The sequence below is a fragment of the Hemicordylus capensis genome, chromosome 3 (assembly GCF_027244095.1).
Source record: "Hemicordylus capensis ecotype Gifberg chromosome 3, rHemCap1.1.pri, whole genome shotgun sequence".
In the NCBI taxonomy this organism is placed as follows: domain Eukaryota; kingdom Metazoa; phylum Chordata; class Lepidosauria; order Squamata; family Cordylidae; genus Hemicordylus; species Hemicordylus capensis.
In genome coordinates, this window is record NC_069659.1 from 122,366,273 (window position 1) to 122,388,340 (window position 22,068).

At 42.8% G+C, this 22,068-nt stretch overlaps 2 protein-coding genes across 12 annotated transcripts in view; one reads left to right on the plus strand and one right to left on the minus strand.

The window, feature by feature from the left end:
- The window catches only part of STS (steroid sulfatase), a 275,517-nt gene extending 264,529 nt beyond the window's left edge, over positions 1-10,988 (minus strand). For 2 of the 8 annotated variants that reach the window (XM_053310059.1, XM_053310060.1), the window contains exon 1: positions 10,197-10,465. The gene's annotated coding sequence lies outside the window, so the exon portion shown is untranslated. Of the gene's footprint in view, positions 1-10,196; positions 10,472-10,782 lie in introns of those variants that run through there. The other 6 variants (XM_053310055.1, XM_053310052.1, XM_053310053.1 and 3 more) reach the window with 5 other exon arrangements.
- PUDP (pseudouridine 5'-phosphatase) overlaps positions 10,582-22,068 on the plus strand; it is a 99,275-nt gene continuing 87,788 nt past the window's right edge. Inside the window, exon 1 of one of the 4 annotated variants that reach the window (XM_053310063.1) lies at positions 10,582-10,813. In XM_053310063.1, coding sequence (XP_053166038.1) covers positions 10,741-10,813 — 73 coding nt within the window. In that variant the 5' untranslated portion in view covers positions 10,582-10,740. The remainder of the gene's footprint in view (positions 10,814-22,068) is intronic. The other 3 variants (XM_053310064.1, XM_053310065.1, XM_053310062.1) reach the window with 3 other exon arrangements.

Genomic DNA, 22,068 nt, shown 5'->3' on the forward strand with positions numbered 1-22,068 from the left:
GGAGATGGAGGACAATATTTCAGTGTGGAGCTGAGCCACGGGAATCCACTCTATCAACCCCCCCTCTCTCCAAACAGGCAGCCCACCCCCTCCTTCCTTCCCCCAGGGAATCACCTGCACCCCCTATCTTGATTCCCAATATTAAATTGAGGTAAAATAAATAAATAAATCCAGCCAGCAAGCAAGCGTGCCAAATCGGAAGAGTCTCTTCTGCTCTCCCTGCACAAACACCACTTCCCGCGTTTCAAATCTCTTTCCCCACCATAATAAAAGGAGTCAATTAGCAGACATATCAGTGGGAGTTAAACTGCAAAGACCAAACCCTTTTCTCCCATCAATATGCCTTTGTCAACGGGGAGTTTCTGCGAGGGACAGAAGACAAACAATTGTGAGGACAATCAAATGGAACGGCCAGCCAAGTGGGAACTGAGCTCACGCAGTATGTGCCAACGGTCCTGGGGGTGGGGAGCTCGCTATAGGCAAAGCCTGCCCCTTCTCTCTTCCTTGAAAGAGGCCACATTGTCAGACGCCGCTTAGGTGTAGGGGATTAGTGTATATCCAGGAGTTTGGGCACAGAGTGACCCTATCTGAATATGAAGCTCTTTCAAATGGAGGAGGGCTACTATGGAAGATAGACAGCCCCGCACGCATACATTCTGGTACCTATCGCAAAATAAAATAAAATCCAAATGGCGCCTCCAGTGGTGGAAAAATATAACCATTCCCTCTGATAGCAAGCTTGGGGGAGAGAGGCTCTCTTACTGCAGAGCAGAGGTGCTATGGAGAGGGCTGTATCCAAACGGCTCAAGGAAACTCTCTAGGGAGTCATGATGAGAAGAGGCAGCACACTAAAGCTGCACACCTATTGCTTGGCAATAGGTGTCCCACACTTACTTGGTAGTATATGTCTTAGTCCCCTCAACAACAAAAAATCTTTACTTCTTAGTAAACAACAACATACACAGGATCAAGCTGCAAAAAGACCTCTCAATGGATAAGTGCTTATTGTCACTCTAGGAGTTTTTATAGCCTCAGTCCTTCCAAATCTAGGACTACTAAGGTGCGGGGGAGGGGCGTTTGTAATACAAAATGCTGCACTCTCTTCATCTCCAGCCAGGAGAGGAGCTATTAAAGAAAGACTTTGAGGTTAACCACTGTTTGCTTCGTGAGCAGTGTTAGGGGTAAACAACAGCACATCTTTCCTCTATGGGGGAAAACGTTGTGAAGTCTCCTCCTTCCATTCTATGGTTCTGGTGGCCAGAACAACTCAGAGGAACAAATCTTACCCAAGCTAATGGAAGCCAGATGCCGATCCTTCCGTGGCCATCCACTTTGTCTGACTTAAAACTCCAGACACCATGAGCTCAGCACAGACCCTAATGAAGAAAGGGGGCGCGGCATCCCCCTTTTTTGTCTGCTGCTATCAGAAAGTAACTTGCAGGCAAACAATAGTTACAACTTTAGGCTCACAAACTGCAGGTAGAACGCTTGTTATTTTTGTGCAGTACACACAGCACAGAAACAACCGACCAGCACGGAGCACACTGCTACTCTCTCTCCTCTATCCAACCACGTGGCCATCTCGTGTGTCGTGTAGGCAGGCAGGCATGCACTGATTCTGGTGGGGCACCGTGCACGCTCTCTCCGACTCCACCAGCCAATGGTAGGAGACAGCACCCGCCCGCCCGTGCCACCACCACTCACCCGAACTCAAGAGATCTCGCGACTTGTGGGTTGCGCATGCCCGAGTGGAGGGGTGCGGGCCATGGTGACATGGATGCAGTGGTGAGCAGCAGCCCGTCTGGCAGCATGGTGGTGCCCCCCGCTGAAGGCGGAGAATTAAAAAATTTTTTTAAAAAAATTTTTGTGGTTTGCGCCACTTTGCACCCCCCTGAAACTGGCGCCTAGGGCACGTGCCCTGCCTGCCCTCCCTTGTTACGCCCCTGCACAGACGCCTGCAACAAAATAAGTGGCAACAATACAGTAGCTCCAGTGTTGTTGTTTTTCTTTGGCTTTTTCTTTTCTTCATCCCTGTGCAGTTTGGAAGATAAGGAAGGATCATAACACAAGATAGTTGGCGGGCCTCAGGATGGTACTTCCTACTTAGTTAAAACCTGCATCAGTGTTTATCTGGAATAGCTTGCTATTTAATATATTTTAGAAAACCACATTAACCTCATTTATTTCTACTCCAAATGAGGGCATAGTTGTTAGGCTAAAATGTTCCAACAAAAACTATTACGTTATACTGTAGAAAAAAGCTGTCACATCTAGTTGTTAACACAACACTAATTTGTTACAGCTTCTGGTAAGGACTGGTTTAAAAGGCATATCTTACACTTATGAAATAATTATACAATAAATCATTCTGTAACGTGTGTGTGTGTGTTAGACAACTGCTTCATGATATTGATGATGAATTCATTAATCATATTTGATGCCTCAACAAATTCTTTTATACTGTATATTTAGTGCTTGGTTAACTATGATAACTTTTAACAAGGAGTAATATTTAATTAATAAATTTAATCACCATGGTGGTTAGTCATAAGAATTAGCAGTATCCATACATACAGAACATACCATCACTGGGAATGGAAATTTGTGGAATGGGAAACACTTGGTAGAGAAAGCATTTGCCTGCAGTACAGGCAACGGGGAACTTCTAGCTACAGAGGCATCCCTCCTTTAAAGAAGCACTAGATACTGCTTTAGAAAGATACAAATAACATTAATCAGCCCCAATTCTCCCTGAATCACGTTTCCTCATATGTGGCTCACACTCACAGGGAATGCCCTCACAACCCAATACCCTGCCCAATAAGGGAAGACTGCTGGGAGAGAAATAGAGAACACAGACGTTTATTATTCCCCTTGGTATCTTTACATTTGGGTGCAGGGGGGAATGAAAAGAGACCATAAGAGACAAATTCCTCTTCTTCAGCTCCTCAAGTTACATTTTTATTTTGGTCCGGAGCTGTGGGTATCAGAGGACTGAGACTGCTGAAGGTTATAGGCACGGAAAGTAGCTTTCTGCTCTTCTTTAACAAACAGTAGCAGCAATTAGCTAGCTTTTGCATTGTGGTTTGAAGGAACAGGGTTAAAGGTTTGGAAGCATGGTGCAAGTTGCAAAGGCCCAAGGGAAAGCCACTGACTACAACTGGGAGCTATATGTATCATGACTTGAACATTGCTCAGATGTCTGGTCACAGACTGTAATCATTTCTCCCAGCCTAAACTCTGCTGGACATGCTTTTTGCAGGTACGTTATTTAGTGCTATTATGCTGGGATTGCTAAGCCAGTCACGAAATCACTATGAGCTGGTAAAAAAGAGAAGCCTGGTCAATTCTGAAAGTGCTAGCATTCCAGCTTATTGTCTGCTTCCAGAGAACCACAGTGGATTCAATGTATTTTATGGCTTTTGAGTTAGGACTGCAGAAGCTCTAACTTACATTTGCCAATCTCTAAGTAAATTGTAAACAGGCGGGCTGTAATTATTTTACAAAAGTCACTATCTACAGAGCATACTCTGTAAAAGCAGAAAACTAGGGGCAAGATTTGCTCTGGAGGAAAAGAAAGTGAACATCTCAATTCACTTAATTTGTAAGTAAATCATGGGCAAATATTTCTAATGACTGTTGTCTGCAAGTATTATGAAGGACATTCCAATGAGTGTAAATGCAAGATGGACTTTTCAAAATAAGTCTCACGATGAAGCCTCTGTGGGAAAACTGTAGTTGTGTGAACCTATCCAGACCTAATTGCTGCATAATTCTCTGAGCTGACTAAATTTACATATGAAATTCATCCCCAGAAGCTCATTGCCCAGGTTACTGCAATCCACCATTGATTTTATAATTAATGAAAATATCACAAGTCCTTTTGCTACTTCCCCATGATAGATTTCAAAATCAAATATATTTTTATTTGTTTCTATGTGATACTACAGTGCAGGCCATCTGAACCAGTGTGTTATTGGCTGTGCTGTCAAACAGCTCAGAGGTTATGGCAATCAAGGAGAGATACATTCAGCACAGATGCATGAAGAAGAGATTGGGAATTTCACTACTATCATATGTGCCTTGCTAATTTGGCAACTTGATTACTGCAATGTGCTCTACATAGAAAAGTGATCAGAAACTGTGTCTGGTGCAAAAAGCTTATCAATTTTTTATAAGAGAGCAGTGCGGATCAAGTGTGCATGTGAGCGGCGTGTCCCACATGTCAACCGTAATAGTCTGATGGGAAGATAAGCTCAATCTTAACAACATAAGAACAGCCCTGCTGGATCAGGCTCAAGGCCCGTATAGTCCAACATCCTGTTTCACACAGTGGCCCACCAGATGCCTCTGGGGAGCCCACAGTCAAGAGATGAGGGCATGCCCTCTCTCCTGCTGTTGCTCCCCTGCAACTGGTATTGAGAGGCGTCATGCCTCTGAGGCAGGAGGTGGCCCACAGCCACCAGGCTAGTAGCCATTGATAGATCTGTCCTCTATAAAGTTGTCTAAGTCCCTTTTAAAGCTGCCCAAGCTGGTGGCCATCACCAAATCCCATGGCAAAGAATTCCATAGATCAATTATGTGCTGCGTGGAAGAAGTACTTCCTCTAGTCGGTCCTAAATTTCCTGGCCTTCCCTTTCATGGGATGACCAGGTTCTAGTGTTGTGAGAGAGGGAGAAAAATGTATCTGTCTACCCTCTGTACTCCATGCATAATTTTATACACTTCTATCATGTCTCCCCTTAGTTGCCTCTTTTCTAAAGTAAAGAGCTCCAGATGCTGTAGCCTAGCTTCATAAGGAAGATACTCCAGGCCACTTATAATCTTAATTGCCCTCTTCTATACCTTTCCCAGTTCTACAATATCCTTCTTAAAATACGGTGACCAAAACTGTACGCAGTAGTCCAGATGTGGCCGAACCATAGATTTGTACAAGAGTATGATAATTTTAGCATTTTTATTTTCAGTCCTCTTCCTAATGATTCCTATCATGGAATTGACCTTTTTCACAGCAGCTGTGCACTGAGTCAACACTTCCAACGAGCTGTCCACCATGACCTCAAGATCTCTCTTCTGGTCAGTTACTGACAGCTCAGATCCCATCAGCTTATATGTGAAGTTGGTATTCTTGCCCCAAAATGCATCACTTTGAACTTGCTTACATTGAACCGCATTTACCATTTTGTCACCCACTCACCCAGTTTGCAGAGTTCTTTTTGGAGCTCTTCTAAATGCGTTGTGGATTTCACTACCCTAAATAGTTTAGTGTCATCTGAAAATCTGGCCACTTCACTACCTATCCCAACTTCTAGATCATTTATGGACAAGTTAAAGAGCACTGGTCCTAGTACAGATCCCTAGGGGGCCGTACTTCTTACTTCCCTCCATTGTAAAAACTGTCCATGTATTCCTACCCTCTGTTTCCTGTCCTTCAACCAGTTATCAATCCACACATGAACCTGTTCCCTTATCCCATGACTGTGAAGCTTACTCAAGAGCCTTTGGGGGGCGGGGGGACTTTATCAAAAGCTTTTTGGTAGTCCAAGTATACTATGTCAACCGGATCATCTTTATCCACATGTCTGTTGACAGTCTCAAAGAACTCCAAAAGGTTAGAGAGGCAAGACTTGCTCTTGCAGAAGCCATGCTGGTTCTCTTCCAGCAAGGCCTCTTCTTCTAAGCTGAACAATTTTGTACTTAAGTATGCTTTCCATCAATTTACCTAGCACCGAAGTTAAGCTGATCTTGCCTTTTCCCCGCGCCATCCGTGCCTGCAATAAATGGTTGTCTGCACAAACTTACTAAGACATTTATTCCATCAAGAGTTTGTGTGGACCTGACTCATTTTGCTCGTCCTCTTCCCTTTTTCAAAATAAAATAAAATAAAACAAACAAATAAATTGATATGCTATGATTTAATAAAAATAACTAGCTGCAATTGATCAAAGATACATTTTTTATATTCTATTTCTTTTTAAGCTGCCTTGAGTGCTCTTTTGGGGGTATAATTACATTTTAAAATAAATAAATCCTGCCATTATTAGTAGATGTTGCAAGGTGATGAAAATCAAGTTAATATTAAAAGAACTTGATACTTATAAAGTGTTTTGTGCAGAGAAATAAATGATTGCAGATAAAGAACTTAATATAAATGAACATCCAGATGTGTTCTGCCACTACAGAGTAACCACAGAATTATATTTCTGGAGCTCATGTCCATCTATCTCACTGAATACACAACAGGTAGAGGTATGTCTCATTAGCTATAGCTCATTAGTTGTTAATCCATTTCTCTCCCTACTGAATGTTCCCACAACTGTTATTCAAACAGGTCATGCCTCATTATATCCCAAGGAAAAGTTTTCTGTATTTGTATCTCATTACCTACTTGTATCTGTCATATACATGAAAGCTAAATGACATAATACTCCACTCCTGCTAACTGGACAAAGATGTTACTTTCAAAGTAGTGATTGTCTCTATAGTAAGCAGTGGGACAAGAACTGGGCCTATTCAACTCCAGCACAGCATACCTCCAGCGGCTGTTGTAGTCTATCGTGTGTGTGTGTATTTTTAAATACTGTGAACCCTTTGGGGATAGGAAACCTCCTTTTCTGTGGACTTTTGTTGTTGTCGAAAAGCGGTATATAAACAATGTAAAGCAGTACGGCTGTGCCTTGGAGTGGCCAAAGTCAAACACTATGCACTAGCCCTCTGAAACCATGTAGAGGCAGACACTCCCAACTAACTCCACATAGTACTGCGTATTTCCGGTGTGCAATGAGGACTCTTTTACAGAGTGCAGAGAGCTTAATGGATAAGCAGGGATTGGAATATAATTCTAGTGCAGCACTAATACTCAATGCTGACTCACAATCTTTATACTGTAAAGACAAGTATGGACCCACAACAAAATCTTGCAGTTTATCCCTGGTGTGCATGTGTTACTTGAGCCTGTGACTAGGGATGCTGAAAAAAACAAAAGTTAACAACCAAGACAAGAGTAACTACTCTAACCTGGGTCTTTGTTCATATGTAAATCCCCCCGCCATTTTCTAGGGTTGTTTTTTGGGGGGGGGGCAGGATTCTCTCTAACAGGGGTTCCCAGATGTTGTTGTCTACAATTTCCAGAATCCCCAGCTGCAATGGCTTTTGCTTGGGGATTATTATTATTATTACATTTATATCCCGCTCTTCCTCCAAGGACCCCAGAGCGGTATATTACATACTTGAGTTTCTCTTTCACAACAACCCTGTGAAGTAGGTTAGGCTGAGAGAGAAGTGACTGGCCCAGAGTCACCCAGCTAGTATCATGGCTGAATGGGGATTTGAACTCGGGTCTCCCCGGTCCTAGACCAGCACTCTAACCACTACACCACGCTGGGAAGTGTAGTCCAGACACAGCTCCTTTTCATCCACCCTAAAGTTCAAGCATTAATTAAACCAGTGCTTATCAACCATAACTTCTGATTATGTGCATTGCAAATATGCTCCAATCTATTTGGCTAAACTATGTGCAGTACATTAAAAACTGTAGATAAACTTTATTACAGTCTTTGACCACTACAGAAACATGAATAAAGGTACATAATGTCACACCGGTTACCATAGCAATAATATAGATATACAACAGATATACAATGACATGGCAAATTATTCCACTACATTAGTCACTAGATGTTGCCGTATATTCATTGCTATTAGACAAAACTTAGCCATGTTGTAAGTAACTTTGGCTTGATAATCTGACAAAAGAAATGAGATATAGACTTCATCTTCTCTGCCTGGTATAACCTTATCAAGGGTAAAATTAATATCTCTTGAGAGTCCCTATAAAAATTGAAATATAATAAAACATGACCCACATCCTCTATGGCCTGTGTATCATGTGGACAACATTAAAAACACATTTATTTAGATGTCAGGTTTTCTAATGTTTGTGAAAAGCCAGAAATTAGAAAATGAATGAACTACAATTCTAAACACACTTACTTGGGATTAAGACCTGCTGAGATCAGTGGGATTTACTTGTGGGGTATTGAGAGGAGAGCTGGTCTTGTGGTAGCAAGCATGATTTGTCCCCTTAGCTAAGCAGGGTCCACCCTGGTTGCATATGAATGGGAGACTAGAAGTATGAGCACTATAAGATATTCCCCTTAGGGGATGGAGCTGCTCTGGGAAGAGCAAAAGGTTCCAAGTTCCCTCCCTGGTTTCTCCAAGAGAGGGCTGAGAGAGATTCCTGCCTGCAGCCTTGGAGAAGCCACTGCCAGTCTGGGTAGACAATACTGAGCTAGATAGACCAATGGTCTGACTCAATATATGGCAGCTTCCTATGTTCCTACTTTTAAGTACAAATGCATAGGACAGGACTCAAAAGACAAAACCAAATCTGGACAAAAGCTTTCAGAGCAGCGGTCATGTTAGTCTGTTGCAAGCAGAATAAAGTGCCTAGAGGCACTGTGGAGAGTAATAGGTCTGGGCAACAATTCTAAACACACTTACAAGGGAGCAAGCTATACAGTAGAACTACACAGTATTAATGAGTAAACATCTACAGGATTGCAGTTGTGTCAAACCTAGAGCCATTTTGTCAGATCAGTGGCTCTGATCTATGGAATCTGATGCCACAGTAAAACTGTTGATTTTTAAGGTGCCCAAAGACTGTTTAGGTCAGTATGGATGATATTTTACCAGCCCACATGATTAGGAAGTGGACACACCAAAAGTGCACTCATTGTAACTTAACCCATGAGTGTCCCAATGTTCCCCTGACGTTTCTTATGTGGTAATCTGAATGGCTGTTCTGAATGTGCTCCAGATACTTGTTAGTATTTAGTGTACGGATTTAGTATGGGGAACGCATATCGAGGTCTTCAGAAAATGTTACAAGGGCTGTGCTCTCAGCAACATATTGAAACCAGCCCTATGTTGTTCTTCCAAGGAAAAGTAAATCAGATGTACTGGTTCTTGAGGAAAGCATATAGGATACAGACACAGTGTAAAGAAAATTACATTGTTGGTGGGGTCTGTAGGTATGCCAAAAGAATTGCAGTATAATGGAACATTAAGTGTTTGAGTGGCACAAAGGAACACATGAGAGTCAATCAGATGGAATCAAGGATTGGGATGTTGAAGGAAAATCCGGGTCGAGCCTCATCCAAAACTCATGGGTACCAGAGAAGATCACCTCATTATCTTTCAGTCTAAATACCCCACAGGTTTGCAGAGAGAATAAATATGATAATACTCTGTCAAAAAAGGAAACTGCAGGACAAGCAGTTAATGGCATGGAAGAAGGTGGTGCAAGGAAGTTGTCTGCTTGTCTAACTGCATGTTAGAGCAGCGTGGTGTAGCGTGCAGAGCCAGCGAGGTGTAGTGGTTAGAGTGCTGGACTAGGACCGAGGAGACCCGAGTTCAAATCCCCATTCAGCCATGAAACTAGCTGGGTGACTCTGGGCCAGTCACTTCTCTCTCAGCCTAACCTACTTCACAGGGTTGTTGTGAAAGAGAAACTCAAGGATGTAGTACACCGCTCTGGGCTCCTTGGAGGAAGAGCGGGATATAAATGTAAAAAATAAATAAATAATAAATAAATAATGTTTACTATGTATATTCACTCAGAAACAATTCCCATTGTGTTCAACGGGGCTTACTCCCTTGTAAATGTGTTGAGGATTGCATTTTTATTTATCCTTCATTCCAGATAGTTAAGGGCACTAGCAGTTCTCTGGGAAAGACAAGGCACATCACAAGCACTCGTCATCATTACTGTACATCAAACGGAATAAGCCCAACATCCAACCAGGCTCTGGAGCCACGCCTATGGGCTGAGAGTTCTGGGACAGCTACTTCATTAATAGAGCAGTGGGTCCCCCTGTTATCATGCAACTTGGATTTTGAGTTGTCAAACTCAAAATCCCAGTTACATGATATCAGGGGAACCGCCCTAGTCATTATGTACCCTACATAGTGCCATACAGGCATGCTGTAATGCGGTCAGTTCTAAATCAGGCATCTTATTTCTAATGTTCAGAAAACAAGATACCAGCTTTAAAAACGGAAAGGGAAAGAGCACGCTATTCACTTAGAACTGAACTATATTTTGTTTCCTAGATTCCTAAAAGAATTTTACCCTCTCCCTGCCGTGACTGGTTAACATTAACCTTTCACTTCCCCTTAATTGAATGTGCACTTACTTGGGAGTAAGCCCCAATGGACTCAGTGGTACTTCTTCTGCGTAAACATGCCTAGGATGGGGCTGCCTTCCTGGTGCGGTGATTATTGTAGCTCATCTGGTGCCCTTCCTTTCTGTTTGTGTGAGTGATGACGCATTCTCTCCCACCCCCTTGAGCTGCATTCAGCATTCTCTAGCAGCTTCCTCATTAACTCGAGTGCACTTGCAGCCACTTCTCTTCTCTTTGAATGGGCAGGAGCTGAACAGCGACAGGGGCACTCCGCGCACATGCGCACAGCTTAGCTTAGTACCAGTGTGATCTACGAGGACGAAGGAATAGTGTTGCGCACGCGCACTCAGCAGCTAGTACTACACCCCCTGCCCCGCCGTCTCTTGAGAAATACACATAACAGCCTTAAAAAGCGCATGCCCAGTGCAAGCTTGAGTGGCAGCCCGTTTTCTTTCTCGCCCACAGCTAATCTGTGCGTTGTAGCAGTGCACACGTGTACTGAAACCCTCGCTGTGCGAGCAAAGGTTTCGCTCGTGGGGATCACAGTTGCTGTACAATGGCCGCCTCCAGCCCGACGTCTCTGCAACCGGTCACTCACCTCATCTTTGACATGGACGGCCTCCTTCTGGGTGTGTAGTGTGCGCCCCTTTCTTTTCTGGGGATATGGTTCCTGGCATGGGAAGGCGGAATTATTTTTCCCCCTGTAGCTCGTATTGAATCATGCCGTTTCCTTAGCAGCTGCCCTTGTATGTTAAGCAGGCTGATCAAGTGCAAAAAAGGCGGTGATTCTGCAAGGATGAAAGCTATTCTCCCCTCCCCACTTTCCTTTATTAGCTGAAGCTGAAGTTCCATGTGTTCAAAATACAAGCCACACACGCTCTCCCACCCTCTCTCTGTTCTGGGCGACGGGCTAGAGAGGAAGATAAGCGGAGGGTTATCCCCGTAACTCCAGAAACCATACACTCGTTTGCTTGAGCTACGCTGGCATTGTTCGGGGCATACCTACAGCTCTGTGCAGATTTTCAAAGTACATGATGCAGAAGGCTCCAAGTACCCTCCCTGGCATCTCCAGATAGGGCTGGGAGACACTTCTTGTCTGTGGCCTTGGAGGAGCGGTTGCCAGTCTGGGTAGACAGTACTGAGCTAGGCGGTCCAAGGGTCGGTATAGGGCAGCTTCTTGTGTGGAAGACTGCATAGGTTATACAGGAAGACAGATCTGGAAAAATAGCTGGTCAATAGGCTTTGTTTCAGTCAACTCACTGAACAGCCTTAATGATTAGACTAGTAACAGCAAAGTTATATGCTACATTATTTATTTATTTATTTATTTATTTTATTTTTACATTTTTATACCGCCTTTCGTTAAAAGAAAACCCCAAGGCGGTTTACAAAAATTAAAAACATACAGCAAAAAGCAGTAAAAACACCAAGCTAAAAACAAGCATAAAAACAAGACAACAGATAAAAACACACAAGAACAGCAGTAAAAGACGATTATGTAAAAGCCTGGGTAAAAAGCCAAGTCTTTAAAAGCTTTCTAAAAGCTGTGATGGAGTCCGAGGAACGAATGGCCACCGGGAGAGCATTCCAGAGTCTAGGGGCAGCAACAGAGAAGGCCCTGTCCCGAGTGCACGACAGCCGGGCCTCCCTCATTGTCGGCACCCAGAGCAGGGCCCCCTCAGTTGTCCTAGTCGAGCGGGCAGCAACCCTTGGGAGCAGGCGGTCCCTCAAATACCCCGGGCCCAAACCATTTAGGGCTTTAAAGGTCAAAACCAGCACCTTGAATTGGACCCGGAAACGAACCAGCAGCCAGTGCAGCTCTTTCAAAATGGGGGTGATATGTTCCCAACGGGCACCTCCGGATAGAACCCTCGCTGCCGCATTTTGCACTAGCTGTAGTTTCCGGATATTCTTCAAGGGCAGCCCCACGTAGAGCGTGTTACAGTAATCCATTTTGGCTTCCATGTTTTTCCTTACCTACCTCCTGCCCTCGAGGAGAAGCAGCAACAATGGCAATAGGGGGCAGGCATTGCTGTGCCACTGCAGGATGATCATCCTCCAGGGTGGGAAAATTGGGGTTTGTTCATCAGAGGACAACACAGCCTGCTCTCCATGGCAAAAGGAACTAACATCATCCTGCAGCTGCACAGTCATATTGAAACTCTCCCCATCTCCAAAACTGGGGAAGAAACTGGAGTGGTTTGGCCACTGAATTGTCAAAGTGCTGGGAGTGCCTGGGTGGTGCAGGGCTGAGTCACCGGCACTTTTTCTAGTTGATGACTTTTGCTGCTCTGGTGACGCCTTGGTAGTAGATGCCTGAGCCAACAAGCCCCCAGAATCCTTTCCAGCTTCCCAGTTGGACTGGATAGCTTTGACAGCTGTGCTGCCCAGCAGGGTTGATTTGATTTAAATCCTGATTTAAATCACTTCGCGGAAGAACTATATTTTAATGATTTAAATCACTAGTCAGGAAGATTCTATTTAATTGCCATTTTCTCCAAAAAGGACATTCTTGCTGTCTTAATATAACTTTAATACATATTCAGAGAGATAGGCTTCATTTTTAGAAGGTAGGTACACACTTCTCATAATGTTTCATTTGGGCAATGAGGCCTTACATTTCTTTGTCGCACTGTTTGCATTTCTCATGCATGGCTTCTGTCTTACCCACAGAAACTTCATTTAAATATTCCAAAATGGGGTCTCTTTTACAACCTTCTGCCATTATAGGTGTTTCCTTCTACAGTGGAGGAAACACTCCAAACACATTTTCTCAGGATTGCATGAAAAGGTTTTGTTCACTTTTGTTTTCACTTTCTATTCCCCTCTTCTATCCCTTGCATTTATATCCAGACAGTACCTTGCTCAAGTCTACATCTTGCCCCCTTTGGGAAAGAGAAGGGGCAAGGGCTTGAGAGAGAGAGTGTGTGTGTGTAGGAAGGGAGGTTTAAGGGAGGAGGGCTGGTCTTGTGGTCGCAAGCATGAATTGTGCCCTTTGCTAAGCAGGGTCTGTCCTGGTTTGCATTTAAATGGGATACATGTGTGAGTAAGATACTCCCTTAAGAGGGGTCTGGCCTCTCTGGGAAGAGCATCTGCATGCTTGCATGCAGAAAATTCAAAGTTCCCTCCCTGACATCTCCAAGACACTCCTGCCTGCAGTCTTGGAGAAGCTGCTGCCAGTTTGTGTAGACAATACTGAGCTAGATGGACCAATGGTCTGACTTGGTATATAGCAGCTTCCTCTGTGTGTGTGTGTGTGTGTGTGCGCGCGCGCTGCATGCACATCACCTGCAGAATAGGATTGATCTGGTCTGTTATCTCTCATCCCCATATACTGTTCTTAACATGTTCATAGACTTATGATTAATATTCATGATGATGTCATTGACCTAGGTTCTTTTTGTTATGAATTGTTTTAAAAAATAAACTCCAATTTAAAATGTAAAACATCTGAAATTAAATGAACAATCTGTTTTTGGTTTTGTTTAAGAAAAAACCCCATCAATGTTTATCAGCCCTTGTGCCCAAGTGCTAGGAACACCTCAGGGGTGGAGCCAGTGAGCTGAGCTCCTGTTTCCCTGGCTGGTGCATTAAAGGCTAGGCCAGTAAGCCCCTGTCACCATTTCCATCTGGGAAGCTAGAAGACATGTGGGGTGGGGGAGAGGCTTTGACCTCTGGGCCATGGACACTCCGAGAGCACATGGCCACAATTTTTGCCTGGATGATCAAGGCTATCCAAACATTGTGGATTGTGGGTATTGTTAATGGAACTGTTCCAGGGTGATTGGGGAACCCCCCCCCAATGCATTCAGGCTTTGTGTGGGGAATTAGTGAGCTGGGGTGGAGCAGTCCCATGTCAGAATAATTTTTTTGCAAAGTTTTGGTTATGGGGAAATGAACTGACAGAGATTGAAGTTCAAAACAAAGGAAGGTTTTATTTGGGGTTCAGGGGTATAGTGGAATAAGAAAGTTGACTAAAGCATTACTACTAAAAAATAAGTTACAAAGGTCAACCAGAAAAAGAGGCAATTTAGTTTGGTGTCCAAATTAAAAATGACTTCCATCCAGGCTGGCTAGAGAAAAGAAGGCTTTAGGGAAACAAGTTTTTGGATTTAAGAAAGACAGCAGGGATAGGGAGAGCCTAGAGCGGAGCAGTGATTATCATACAACCTCGTCCTTCCTTTAGTGGTGATTGGACCGTTGTGGCTCAGGCACAACTGAAGGACCTCTTTCCTCAGGGATGGAAGCAGGAGACAAAGAACCGAAAGCAGCTTGGGAGTTAGGCAGCAAAGTGAATCCAAAAGGTTTTCATGCAGCCAGTTTCTTGTAGCAGAGAGATGGGCCAGGTAGATCGGGCCAGCGAGGAAGACTGATCTGGAGGCTGGGAGCGTGAATGGTGCGATGAGAAAAAGACAGCCTGGTGTAATGGTGGGTGTCAAATTGATCACCCAGACACTCCACGGTGGGTAGACCAAGTGAAGCACAATGGTTCAAGAAACCAGGCCCCAAATGGGTCCTGAGGCAACATTCCGGTTGCTCTTCTTTCCTGGGAAGGGAAACTCTGGTGAAACACAAAAGGATTCATTGTATGTGTTTGCTGTGCTAGAGTACAATGATTTGAATGGGTCAAGAACAACCTTTATGTAGTTGGACTGAATGAACGTGCAAGCACACTACCTCTCAGGTTGGAAGTAAACTAATAAGTATTTTTCATGAGCGCACCTCTTGAGTTCCTATTGCCCATTCAGCTCTTTTGTGATGGGAAGGGAGTTTCATTCCTGGTGCCTTGTCTGATTTTTCTGCTGAGGTGCCTTAAACAAGCATTAGCTTGTTTGAGGCAACAGCAGAGAAGAGGGAGTAATGGGCCAGTCTTTGGACACAAAGACCTTGAGGAAGCTAACTTGAAAGTTTACTCTGGAATGTACTTAGACCTTCCCTAATATAGGGAAAGGCGCAAGGCTAAACCCCTTTCAGTTTGCTTGGCAACTGATGAACCTGGCCTGCTAAGTGACTTGTCCCCAATATGCCTACAACCAGGGAGCCCATGATCCCGTGAAACTCCTGAGCATGTTAAAAGTGAGAACCACATTATGCCTGTGGTCTCAGACATAAACAGAGAGGCTTCTGCGAGCCCTCAGAATAGCAGTGCTTTTGAAATTGTCTGCCTTTATCAGATTGACTATGGTGTATGCAGCAGTGTAGAGATTTCCCATCGCACCTGGCTCAAGAGTGGTTGCCCTCCAACTCAGCCAGGCCCTGTGGCAGCCCTTGCTTGGCAAACCAGAGCACACTGCAGGGCTAGCGGAGTCAGAGGGCGGTGGCGGGAACTGCACTCGCCAGTGTTGGGAACATGGTGTTTTCCCACTTGTCAGTCAGGGTGCAGCTAGGTAGTTTCAGAGTCTGGCCCTTTGTGGGGGGGGGGGGCTTGTTATAGGTCTGGAGCAGACTTGAGGGTATGTATGCTGCTGCTTCTGTTAAGGAGTCCTTGCAAGAAGACTCGGATGTATTCATGCCTTTCCTGTGTCTCTAAGCTGGAGAAAACTTCACCTGATTATCCCACCCCCTCAACTGTAGTGTGCATGACTTCAGTTGTGAAGCACACAATAAATTGATTGTGTGTGTGTGTGTGTGTGTGTGTGTGCGCGCACGTGCAGGGAAAGAACCTTCATGGCTCCTAAATAGTCCATGAGTTGCCTTGTTTTCTGTGATGTAGATATGAAGCAAAAATGCCAGCTGACTTGCACTCAGGTTCTCTTGCAATGTCAATAGGATGCCAGGGCCACACATCACTTAGACACAAGGTCCATTCACAGATTATGTTCAACACTCATACAAAGAGTGCACAGTGTGCACAGACTGGTACGGATCTGTACACAGGTACAGTCATTCAAGTGTTATGCTGAACGCAGGTACAGAAGCACGCTTCCTATCTGTACTATGCATTTGAAGGTTCACTTTTAAAATGAACATAGGTACAGTCATTCACACAAACACGTGTATGTACATCTGTACAGCATTTTTACAGTGTGGCTTAAAGGGCTGATTGCTCTTCATTGAGAACTTTGATGATAAACAGTGGACTTGTACCTGAAGATCTGCTGGTAATGGTGCCACTGCCCCTGGTGGCTTGGAGCATGGCTTCCACCTATCACAGCAGCTGTCCTCCACTTGGCCATGCCCCATGGCATGCTCTTCTTGGCAAACCAGCCGCAGGGCTGGCTGAGACGGTGGGCAGGAGTTGTGGCACAGACATTTCCCACCACTGCTGGCCCAGAACATGGCTCCTATCGCAGTGGTTACCATCCAGACAGTTCTCACTGTCCTGTGCGGACAGGACATCACGCAGTGAACTGAGAAGAAAAGTCTCAAAAAGAAAAGAAAAAGAAAAGTTTGGCTGACCTGGTATGACTCGCACAAGCAGTTCTCCTGCAGTTCAACTAAACAATCTAACAAACAAACAAACCACCACCACCCAGTTTGGAAGCAACGTCTATCAAAAGCTGGAGCTGGGGAGAGCCCATATAATCTTGCAAATGCAGGATGATCCCGTGATTGTGCTCCACCAAAAATTTTAGATCAACAGAATCGCTGTGTGTGTGTGTGTGAAGTTTTTAATTTCAGTGCAAGTTAACTCTGCAATCAGTGTATTTCAGGAAACTCTCCTCCAGTGTGTTCCTCTTTGGACTTTACTATACTATATTGTTATCATTTTGTGTTAATAGGCTGATTTGCACTTTAGTCAAGAGGAAAAGCAAGTGCTTTTCACCTGTGGAGGTCAGAAAAGGATACATTTTCTCGTGCTGTTTCAAGAAACTGTTCAAAACAGGCCCAGAGGCATAATTGCCACAGACATGCTTGCCTGGGGCAAATAGTAATTGCCCCCAGGTGAGCAGCTAAAAAGCAACTGAATTCCCTCTGCATTTCTATAATTAACACATTATTTGAGTTCCACTGAAATAAATAGTATTTTCAGCTACAGTAATATGCCTAGAATTATAATGCTAAGTTTAACCTATAATACACTTCTTTGGGGTCAGTCTGCTGTAAAGCTGGATCATATCTGTGCTTACTGAGAAGCAAGCCCCTTTATTTTCACTGGGACTTCACATTTAATCCAAGTTGAAAATAAATGGATCATGGAAGGTAATATGTGTTCAGGATACCCATTAGAAGGATTAACTACATCAAACAACTAGGTACATCCTTATATTTGATTTAAGGGATATTCTAGATCATAGGTGGTTTGTGAAGTTTAGAGTTGGCTACATTCAAATAGCAGTTTTCTATCAAGCTTTTGCAGAGAGTTCTTGGTTAAGGATCTGCTCTTTACCTTTATATCATACACCTTGGTTTCTGTTAATATGTGAACAGCATTCAGAGAATGCTGTTAGAAAGAAAGGCAAACTGAGTAACTGGCAGATAAGAGGTTATGAAAGCATGACCTTCCAGAACCTGAGATGTTATAATACTGCAAGGTACTGTGCTACAGAAAATAGAAAGCAAATGTCAGCATTTTAGAGGACAAGATTTTTCCTTAAGGTACACCCCCCCCCCAGTTGTGAAACTTGGGATTCTTGAAATGAGTAAAAATAGTTTATATATGTGAATGTCTCTTATTGCTTTCAAATACTGAGCTGGGACATCTATTTCCAGTAGATTTCACTGGTTAACACAAAATTATGAAGTACGGAACATGGTGCCATATATTTGTATATTTTAAAGCAAATATCAATTATCAAGCAAATATCAAGCAGTGCCAAACTGCTTGTTTGGCACTGATCACAATAATCCTCTATTGAAATCTTTGGAGCAGTCCAGTTCCAGATTAAAGAGTTAACCAAAGAAATGGCACTGTTTTTAATAGTCTGGATGATGCCCACTGAATACAATATTCTTACAAGTTGTGTTAGGCGCAAGGGCTGCATGTGGTGTGTAGACACAGTTTATCCCAGGATGCAACAAATTCCAGGTGGCAGGAAGCCATGGTATCTAGAAATTCAACCCTGGTGCCTAGACTAGGATATTCAGAGGTAGAGTTCTTTGCTAAAATCTTTGTCTCAGACAGCTCTGTTTTTGTCATAAGTAAGTTACTTGTAAAGGGGAGCCCATTTATCTTCTCCCCATAATGTAAGTCACCAAGTCTGGTAACTTTGTCAAATGTCCATTGTGCTCCTAAATCTTTGGGCTGGCTCCTAGACCCAAAGAAAATTTGTTAAGGCCTGGCTTATTCCTTCACATAATCTGAATAGACAGCTGGGGAAATATTGGACCCAATCGGACCCAATATATACTGAAAGAATTTGAAACAAAATACACAGCTCTTCTTTACCCCTTAAAAAGAATTTTTTCACTAGTAGGTACATTTAACTTAAATCATTTGCTGTAAATAAACCCAATCGGGGTTTTTAGGTTCTTTTTTGTTTTGTAGAATTTTCCATTTTTAATTCTTCTGCAACTTCTCCTGCATTCAAATTTGAGTTGAGTTTCTACTTTACTTTCAGATTGTTTCAGTGTGTTTTTGCAAAATGTCTTTTATTTGATTAAGAATTAATCAGTTTGAAATAAATACCACTTAGTGGCTTTTTTCTCACTCCTGACTGTAGAATTGGCATTCTACATTGTCAAGGTATGTAAAACATGGTAAAAGGACACTTTTAGGAGTGTTTTTATAATTCCATATTAACTAGCCTTTTATTTGTTAATCTGGTATATTCCCCACCCCACCAATCTGATAAGAAGTATTCCCCTGAAAGGATTTTGGTTGCTGTTTTACATGGTTACACAGTTAATTTGGAGGCTGAATCAAGTTGAAAGGAAATAAAAGAGCCCTGGATGATTAGAGCCTCTCACCTGTTTTGTCTTGAATTTATGAATATGTAAACACTCCCCCTAACAAATCAGTTTGTGAATTAAATCTTTGTTGAGATTGAAGTGGGGTGTTTGGAGAGGTTTTTGGCGATTTTTCATGTTTGAAATACTAATTTGCTGATTTCCAATTTTGTTACAAAACTGCACATTTATAACTACTGGTACAATATTTATGATAGGAACAAGAGTATTCATAATTAGGATTAAAATGTGCCATATGCTTTCAACTACAGAAGCACAGTAGGATGTTATGATGACTTTAATTCAGTAATTAAAAACATCTGGTTTAAGATGAGATTTAAAATGGACTTGCATTTTCACTCATGCTCTAAAAAACATGGAAATTCCCATCTTACAGTGCCATAGAAGCTGTAAAGACTTTGTACAGTCTCCTGTATCATGCTGGCTTTAGAAATAAGCCTCCATACATTCACGCTCAATGACAAATTTAAGCAAGTTTTTAGTTTTTTAATTGTAGATATTAGCACAGTATCAAGTGTCTGGTATCCAGTGTAAAGGATTCTTCACAGTGATTGTGAAGGGTTTCTTCATAGTGCTTGGTACGTGTGAGATAACTAGGGGAAACTGAGGTAAGGTGGTACATTTTTAATTAGCAGTTTTATCATCTGGCAGTATGCTACTTCAAATATTTGTTTTGCATTTAAGTGAATGTCATTTAATTTGAAGAGAAAAGGTATTGTCTGAAAAGTAGAAAGTATCCATTTGATCAACTAATGGCAAATCATTTGAAGAGCCCTGATTAGGACAATTGGTTTTGGATTCATGTTTAACGCACCCCCAGTGACAAGTGTTCAGATGAACACTGAATAAGTGTTCAGACATTATTTTGGAATAAAACAGCCTCAAAAATTGTAGTTTGCTTTATTTTTATAATAGGAGATATAGTTGTGCAAGTTTAGAATCACAGCTTTGAGTTCTGGGTCATCTGGTTACTCATTTCATGGTAAAGCTGCTCCTTCAGCTGGAGGAGATCATGCTTACTTTTCACTGATGTGAGTGCAATGAGATTTGGCAACTTATTTTTTACTACTGCTGTTTCCTGCACTCTATAACCCAGCTCAAGTGAGAGCAGACCCTCTCCCAGGTCCTCTACATGTTAAAGGTCTTGGTGGGGGTGGATGCATTGATGACAAATAATTGATGATTAGCAAGTAAACCAAACCATTATTTGTAGATTGTTGTGCTGGGCACTGAACCTGGGTCTTGTGTTCTCTCACTCAGATATTCTCTTTCAATAGAAAAGGGGAATGCTATATTGGCTACGTTGGCCTAAACCCTGCTAGCAGTTGTATTATTAGCTTGTTCCTTGTTGTTATGATTAATCTGAAAAGAAAATTAGCATAGGGACATAGGAAGCTGCCTCATACCGAGTCTGACCATTTAGCTCTGTACTGTCTGCACCGACTGGCTTTCCAAGGTTTCAGGCAGCGGTCTTTCCCAGCCCTTCCTAGAGATGCCAGGGATTGACTTCTGCATACAAAGCAGATGCGCTACCATTGAGCTACATCCCCATCTCTGGAGTTATGGAAATGGACAGATGATGATGGTTCAGTTTAAGAGTAAGGAATTAACTGCTTTTACAAGTTTTTTAAAAAACTTTAAAATATATATATTTCCATTTTTTTTCTTGGTTCAAAACTAATGCATTGTGTTTTGCCTTTTACATCTTTGTTTTTTAAAGAGACCTTAGAGTCCTGTTGTATACCATGTTTATATATGTTTTTATATTGTGAATAGGTTTTAGAGATATTGCTTTAGAGATATTACTCTTGCACCACAGTAAATAGCACCAATTCAAATTTAGCTCAGTTCACCTAAAGTGTTCTTTTATTAAGGCTTTAATATGATAATTAATCTTGTTAGATTGTAAAAATAACAACCTTCACAAATTTTTATCTTATTAATCAACTCAGGTTGTTGAATAAATCTCCCTCTCTCTCTTTGAATGATCTCCTAGTTTTCTTTTGGAGGAATAGTACCAGTTATATTTTAATGAGTATCATGCACTTTTCTAAAACATATACAGTACATGGCTTATCGCCACTACTTCAGTCTTACCTTAACAGATGTAGAGGCTCAGTTGATAGCTTTTGAGCCAGTTGCCTGAAAGTGTTCTGCTTTCAGATGTAGAACCCTGATAGGCTATTTTGATGGCCAGCTCGACCAGTCAGCTAGGCAAGGGTTTCAGAGAAATTCAGGCTTTCAGGCCTGCAAGCAAAAAAATAAAATAAAAAATGTTTTCTCTATATATTTAGAAGCAAGATGCTTTTTGCTTTCTCTATGTGGACTGAACACAGAAACAGACACCAGAGAGGAGTTAACAGGATGCACTGACCACAAAAGCCACATAGAAAGACCACATAGTTTGAAAGAGGAGGATGGCTTTGAAGAAGCAACTGGCAAAAATACCAGGTGAAATTTCACCGGTATCATGCTAATTCAATTTGTGCCAATATATGTGCATCTATGTCAATTAATATTAATAAGGTGATGGGCAATTAACCAATTCATACAATATGGGGCTTGTCACACGATCGTCCTGGGAGGGCATGGGGGAAAGGCTGAACTTAACTTACCTTCCCCACAGACCAAACTTCCTTTCATAGCACATCTCCTGCACACCCACACAGACAGCCCTGCTCCATGCAGCTCTGTGAAGCATGGAGCAAAGTGGAGGGACTTGTTCCTGCCACCAGGCATTCCTCAATGCAGTATATGGCATGCTTGTTGCATTGGTTGCATTTTCCCATCAGATGGGCACTCTATGCACCTGTCTCTGTGACTCCTCCGGCTGCACACAGCCCAATGAATCACACAATTCCCAGTAGCTGGGTTCAGGGTGAAGAGCACCTTTAACCTCAGCTAAAAGCTGGGTATGTTATGGGGATTAGGCGGGCGGTCGGGGGAGGGAGGCAGAGGAATCCATTAGGATCCTTCTGCTTCTCACGACCAGCCTAACCTTGCTTGAGACAGCCCAGGCAGGGTTAGATTGGTT